At 40.1% G+C, this 7,500-nt stretch overlaps 1 protein-coding gene across 5 annotated transcripts in view; it reads right to left on the bottom strand.

Moving 5' to 3' along the window:
* The window catches only part of LOC128700686 (ionotropic receptor 93a-like), a 97,485-nt gene that overhangs the window by 2,951 nt on the left and 87,034 nt on the right, over positions 1-7,500 (bottom strand). For 4 of the 5 annotated variants that reach the window (XM_070097112.1, XM_070097111.1, XM_070097110.1 and 1 more), the window contains 4 exons: positions 5,191-5,269; positions 4,624-4,784; positions 4,069-4,140; positions 1-1,566 (listed from right to left, as the gene is read on the bottom strand). The exon at positions 1-1,566 is cut by the window's left edge and continues 2,951 nt beyond it. In XM_070097112.1, the coding sequence (XP_069953213.1) occupies positions 1,544-1,566; positions 4,069-4,140; positions 4,624-4,784; positions 5,191-5,269 (335 nt within the window). In that variant the 3' untranslated portion in view covers positions 1-1,543. The remainder of the gene's footprint in view (positions 1,567-4,068; positions 4,141-4,623; positions 4,785-5,190; positions 5,270-7,500) is intronic. The other variant, XM_070097113.1, reaches the window with a different exon arrangement.

Raw genomic sequence — 7,500 nt, 5'->3', positions numbered from 1 at the left:
TTGTTCTGATGTAGTGTGTGATGGTGCAGTGTATGGTGCAGCAGTATGTGGTGTTTCAATGTCAAAAGTTTGGAACAAGTTCAATTAAATGTATTAATAGTAATAATATATCTATTATATTTCCAGTAAGATGTGAAAACAAATTTGTAAATACATTAAAAAGAAACAGGAAAATGTTTCTAACTTAGACTAACGGAATGTTTTTTTTTCAATATAGGAATTTATCTGAACACTGGCTGGTAAATTCACCACTATGAAGTCTCTAAGAAAATCATATATTCACCACTATGAAGTCTCTAAGAAAATCATATGTTCACCACTATGAAGTCTCTAAGAAAATCATATGTAGGTAATCGAGAGCTAAATAAAACTAAGTTTGGAGTTATGTAAGTGACAGCGTGTTCATTTTTAGGTAGGTGAAAACGTTGATTATTATATAAATATCTACAGTAACAAAATAATTATTATAAGTTTTTTCTATGCAGGTGACTGAGGACCACAGAATCCTGATCACCGTATCTCCACCACATAGATGATTTTCAAACCTTAAGAGTTTTGAAATACGAGTTCTGGAGGAGGCTAGCTTTGAGCATTGACAGCACTGGAAAACAGTTTTATTTGTGAAGCTGAGTGTTAAGAGCACCCTGCTAATAACTTGCTATATATCATCTGTCGACTTCATTAACAGCCTAACTGTTCAAGCTAACAGGAAGTAACAGGAGTAATCCTCGGCTCGTTAGGTTATGTTATTTTGAAGTTATACCTTCTCTTGGGAGTCTTGCAGCAGACAATTATCAAGGATACGCTTACGGAATCTGTTCACGTATGTCAGCTGCAACGGTGATCACATATCGTGGTTACGGTAGCCAGACCAGATAGCTAACCAGAAAACCCTGATAACTGACCTGTTGTTTACCTTATGAAAGCTGTGGGGACGATCGCCCCGCGGCCCAGTCTCAGCTCAGGATTCCAGGCTGTTTTAAAGTATGACTCCTCTCACCACACCCTCACTATGTTTCCTATAACAGTCTCTCGTGTTAAGTATGGTTTAGTGGGCATGGATGAATGTTTATCCTAGTCCTCGGGTAATTAATAAAACATCCATTTTCTCAACTAATAATTTGATTATGAGAATTCACAAGGATAGACTAATGATAGACATATTTGCGACAAGCAACTTGCGACTTGAGCAACAAGCCGACAAACAGATATAAAGAGACGTAATATAAAGACTATCTTAGACGTGTAACTCAAGAGTGAGCTTTATCAAGCCTTAGTAAAGCTCAACCCTGAGCGAAACGTCGTCTGAGCATTACGTGTCTTTATACTTCTTCATACTCAGGCACTCATCGTATTGAGGATCACAGTAGTACAGAGATATTATACATCTTTGTGACAAGTACTCAGCATGATGGTAACGGTAAGGAGGTGAGGAGCTCTAGGTTAGGTGGTGAAGGAAAGGAGGTAGTGATGGAGAGGTTGTAGTGAGGGAGAGTGCTGGTATCTACGGTGGCTTGTGGTGGTCTACCACCCACGGCAATTGTCAATGGTCGTGCTTGTTTTCGTCTGTGGACAGAATAACTGACGTTAGAGTACGATCAGCAAAGACAATACCTCACGCAAAATATTAAAATTCTTAACAGGCGAGACTGAAATTTATGTTTGCCAACTTTTTAATGTTATAAGTAAGTTTATGCTTTATAAGCATAAAGTTACTTATAACATTATACCAGAGGGCCGAATAAGGTCAGTCAGTGTACTTCCTGACGATGACCCTCATGTGAGTTTGTGACATGGGTCATGGAACATGATCGTGTCACATGACCATGAGACATGGGTCACATGACAGGTTCGTTTGCCAAGGTTATGTCACTGTAATTTAGCGAGGTATGGCAGAGGTGATACATGCTTAAAATGATATTGATAGTCTTAGCGCAATTATAGTCATTAATCAAGTTATAAAAGCATATACTATTTAAAAAGCATAATTCAGATATTATTATAAAGCCATGCAATCAGACATATTATTTTGCTTGAGATTTTGAGATAGTTTGACAAATAGCTTGGATAAAAAACTGTGCCTTTCAAAGCCCCTAAAATTATTTAAATAGAACAGCAACTAGAATTTCAAGGTTAGATTTAAAAGTACTTGAACTATGTGGATGCCACCTTTGAAGGAGAGTATATTGAAGCTTGTAAAGGACCCTTAATCCAAGGAGTTGGAGTTGCCTTCACCTTCTTTGGACAAAACCTGATCACCTACCTTCTCCTGGCGCTAAATGACCCCCCCCCCTACGGGGTTCGACTTTCCCGTTGATGATAACACGAAGATGATACAGAAACATCTGGATACATCGAGGCTCGCACTATGCCGAGACTTGACTTGTGGATACCTCTGAAACTCTCTAACAAAGCAAACGCTCTTTACCGTTTTTATCAAACTATATTAGGTAAAGCTAGAGACTGGGGAGCACTATCTTCAATGTTGTATCATTGCCAATGTTGCATGGAGCCTGTTGCCGGAAATATCTAGGAAGTTCACCTGATTTTATAAAATGGTCTCTATTATATGTTTTCATTATGCACAAAGAGCATAAATGAGGACCTGCTTATGAACCAGGTGCTGTATTTTATTTTTCTAAGTAGAAACCAAGAAGATGAAACCGGTCTTAACGAAATGGTTCTTTCCACTGTACGAGGAACTGAGGTTGAAGTAGAACGGTTCGGCGGGTGGTTTCCTACTCAGGTCTTCTCCAGGTGACCCAGTTAAAAGGAATTGGTGCAGGCGGCTAATATACAGATGAGGTCCTTGTGTTTTGAGATTATCAATATGTTATGTAAACTCTCAAGCGTTCAATGGGGGTGTGTAATGTAGACAATCACATTTTGCGCCAAAACTGAAAAAACTTATATACAAATGTAAATGGTCCAAGTCGGACAGAAACGTTGTCGTAACCTTTTCTCTCCTATGTGAGGGTTATGTGTATTCTTCCAGTCACGGTATTGTGCAGTTTTGTTCTTTCTGAAGAAGCTTATTTCTAGTAACAAAATAGTAACTGACTCTAACCTTATCCAGCTTAAACTGAGTTAAATTCAAGATTAGGTTAGGATGTGTTGGATTACTTGTTTTGGTTACCATGAAAAAGAAAATTCGCCATAAGCCCAAAATATAACGGCTTCTCTTGAACACCCAACTTAACATTGGAGAGTTTACATATTAAAAAACACAGACCTTATCTCTGAATTCACCGGGAAGGGCTTCAGTGTGGAGCGGTCTTATATTTGAGGAAGGTCACCAAAGCAGGTCGAAATCAAATGAATTTTTAAAGGGGCGGACCGGTAAGCCAGCGGAAAGCCTCGGTCAGATGACAAAAAGCTCCAGTGGCGAGTCATCATATGACAAAGGCTCGCATCAGGAAACCACTTGTCCTATTTTCTGAAGAATATTATCTAACCTAACCAGCGCAGGCGGGGTTCTAAGAGGGAAATTTAATTAGGATTATTCACATGATGGGTTAGTAACCCCAAAACGTCATCAAGTCTTGCTTGTTTCCACTGCGGTCCTTTGATCCTCTTTCCCTGGACGCGGCCAACACTAAACTACTTATTTACTAGTAGGTACACAGAGGCAACAGGTGTATGGAAACATGTCCAACGTTTTTACTTGTGCTGGGATCGAACCCAAGTCCTTCAGATGTCATCTGAAGGCGCTACCACTTGAGTCACGAACTTGCCACTGGTGCAGATGATCACCTTTGGGAAATAGTGAGTGTGAGGTATCATGCCGAGTACCGGTCTTGGACCACAGATATAGGTGTGAAATTTGATAGCACCTCATATTTCAGGGTTGTGAGATGTGAAAGTGATGAACAGTCGTGAAGGTGGAGAGTGTCAAAAGTGGTGTAGGTAATGAGGGTGCCTGGAACTAGAGTAGCATGGTGGGTGAGTTCAGAGAGTGGCTGAAAGGATGCGGCAGGGCAGGTGTGTAGGACACCCTGATTTGCAGAAACTTTAAAGTCTTTTAAGGCATGAATGGTTTGACGGGTGCTCCCGAAACGAGGCGCGAACCTTTCGGATGTTTCTCCCGCCAGACTTTGAAGACGCATTCTATCACGATGAAGATGGCAGCCAGCAGGAACCCTGAAAGTGGTAACCCCAGAGATGGTCAGTCAGTAGGCGCGACACACACAGAGGCGAGAGTACGGATTATCAGGGCACATTCCTTCAGCTTAAGTGGTAAAGAAGCAACCTACCACAAGTGAGAACAGACTCCATACAAATTTTTAGTTATGGAGTATGACAAGGACACACGTAGCTTGTTGTTACAAAGTAACCATCACAAAAGGTAGCAGCACACTACCGTGCTACCTGAAGATGATTTTTTTTACTTAAAGTTTTAATTATAATGCAAAGAACTCTAAACATAAGAGGATGACGGCTAGGAAAAACAAGCCAGGAAGCAAGTATAAGGACACGTAGTGCAGAGCGAGAAAATTTTAGGCGACATTTCTCTCAGGACTTAAGTTTATCAAGTCTGATAGTTCAGTCATGAGAAAAACGTCGTTTAAAATAAAATCTTACTGTGCATTACATGCCTTTCATACCCGCACCGGAGGAACTGACCAAGGAGGAGGAGGACGAAGGAGCCCTGCATATCAGCCAGAGAGACGGTCCTAGTAGCGTCCTCCCCACCACCCTGGGCCGTCACGGTACATCGGTCCTTCCGAGGCCAGTAGTCCTGCTTCCACTTCTGGATCAACCCCCCGACCTGCATCAGTTTCAACCTGCAATCAGAAGGGAAAGGAAAACGAGAGGAAATTAAAAAGCTTTCACACTTCTCGGTGCGTCATCAGGAGCTAGGCAATGTTGCAAAACTTCTGAGGAAACCTCTGACAAAACTTCTACTTCAGTTGTTGCCTTGAAACATTGAATAGCTCCTGATGACCCACTGAGAAGTGTGAAAGTGCTTCTCTAAAGATTTCCACCCCCCGTGGCTTGTCTTGCATAATTAAAATCGCCTATCTGCGATTGTTTGCATATATATATATATATATATATATATATATATATATATATATATATATATATATATATATATATATATATATATATATATATATATATATACTATAATTCACTGAATGTAGAGTTGAAAAAAATTACAAGCATAACAAATAAGTGTGAACGTACTCAGCGTTGAACTGGTCTAGGTAGGGACTGTCCTTTGGTACAGCCAGGGCCACGTTCTCTTCGTAAAATTCCTCCTTCCCTGCAGGAAGAAAAAGTCAGAGGTCAGAGGTGTCGTAGAGCGTTCATCTTACAACGAAAAGGATAGGGGTTCAACTTTTAGGTTGTGTTAGAGATAAGGGCAAGTCTCTCTACACCTGCTGCCTCTATTCATCTAGTAGTAAACAGAGTCCTAGGAGTTAATCGGTTGTTTTCAGTAGCTTCCGAGGGTTGGACCCATGAAGAGAATCCTACTGAAGGCATTATGGGTTATCCCGCGCTAATAAGCTAGCGGGTTAAATAATCTTTAAGGATGTCTTTACTATGTGGTCTCCAGAAGCCACAATCCGATCAGGGTTCCAAAGATTTGGGGGTCACTGGGAGCTTTGCGGGTCACACTGATGTCCGAGTGGTTCACATAACTCTGGGATCACAATGATGTTCCAAGGGGTCACTAGGAGTCACGATAAGCCATGAGTTACGTTAATGTGAGGGTAAAGTTCGTTAGATAAGAGTGGAAGCATGAATGAATGGTAGAGGTAGTATAAATGGTTGAATGCTTGTTGCATACTGGTGAGCATCTTCTCCACCCGGTCGGTGTTAATTCACCTGGGATCCTCCTAACACATTGGACATTACTTGCCTTCCTGCTCCTACCAAGTCTTTAAGTATGGTTTCCCACTCTTATTTCTTTTTATATCACAGTGTTGGTTTTTGTGTTAATGTAACCGGATCTGATTTGACTTACGTATTTTCACGTAATTTTTCTAGTTCTCACCAATTCTTTTAAAGGCCTTCCGCTTATCACGAGAATGACTGCGTGTCCGGGTTTTAAACTTTATTTTTTTTTTAGCCTTGCTGATCGAACTGGGTCGCTTGAAATCGGCGAGACAATGCAGCCAGTTTGATTTAAGCAACAGATCAGAACTTTATCCTCATATCTAACTGGGCACAACAGTCTCTCTTCGCCCATGATAACTGATCATCTTTTGGTTTCAAAGCCCATCAGCCAACCACCATTAAAAGTACGCAAAATCAGCATCTTCCATCGGTGAAACAACTGTTGGCGTCGATACACCCTGTTTAGAGCTGAAGTTTACACAGATTCACGTCCACCAGAGACTACGTCGTCTCACAAAGGCTTCTCGTTCATCACAAATCCTGAGAGCTATTTGCCACATCCATCGTCATTTCGCTTCATGAAATTAATTTATGTATTTTATTTTTCAGTATTTGCTTTAGTTAAGAAAATTTCACGTTGAATTGTTTTACATTTATATAGTTATATGTTTTGCATATTTTCAGTAAAATTGATTATTTTTCTCGTTATAATTAATTTTTTCTATCATTTCATAAGGAGGAATGGTCCCTTTGAGGGGTCTCAAAGGCCCATTATTAACCTTCCCAATTAAGCTTCGAGATCACAAGGGATATTCAGTAAGCTCACTGTTGCGCATAGCTTATGGATAAGCTTAGCTTAAGAATTTAAATGGCTATAATTATAACCATAATTTTTAGAGGGGTGAACCGGTAAGCCAGCGGAAGGCCTCGGTCAGATGACGAAATGCTCCAGCTGCGGGTCATCATATAACTAAGACCCGCGTCAGGAAACACTTGTCCTTTATCCTGACAAACATTACCAACCATCAGCTTTAGCAAGAAATGTCACGCTAAATATAAATATTACAATTAATTTGAAAGTTACACTAAGATTCAATAATTTTATAAAACTCGCAACTGAAACTAGGCTTGCAAGTTTAGTGAACCTTGAAGATCATACCAAGCTTGAATGTTATACTTAGCAAAGGAGTAACAATAACATTTTTATACTAAGTATAGTAAGTTTGAAAGTAACATGTCATAGAGGCTGACGTGTTCCGTTGATCAGTCAGACCAAGCATAAGGTCAACCTAACACTGGATTTTACAGTAAGGTTGGGAGTTACACTAGGTTTTCGAACACACTAATTTAACATCATATTAAACCCATCCCTGAAAACCTACTTCTCGGAGAGGTGTAACTTTGAAGTCTTGCAACACTGATGATGTGGAATACGTCATTCTTTTTACACAAGTTACACGTGAGTATTGTGTGTTTAAGGACACGCATTCCATAAACAAGCTACTTACCAATACGTACCAATAATGATGTACTAAGTCATGAAGAATCTCCACTGTTAATGCCTCTGACTTCTCTGTTTTATTTATTTGGCGTCTAACCAGGATTTACCATATTCCTAGATACCAGTCAAGCTTCCTTAATGGCATATTTTTT

Source organism: Cherax quadricarinatus, chromosome 56, assembly GCF_038502225.1.
Source record: "Cherax quadricarinatus isolate ZL_2023a chromosome 56, ASM3850222v1, whole genome shotgun sequence".
NCBI classification, from domain to species: domain Eukaryota; kingdom Metazoa; phylum Arthropoda; class Malacostraca; order Decapoda; family Parastacidae; genus Cherax; species Cherax quadricarinatus.
The sequence above is the reverse complement of the archived record's forward strand: the minus strand, read 5'-3'. Positions and strand labels throughout refer to the sequence as shown.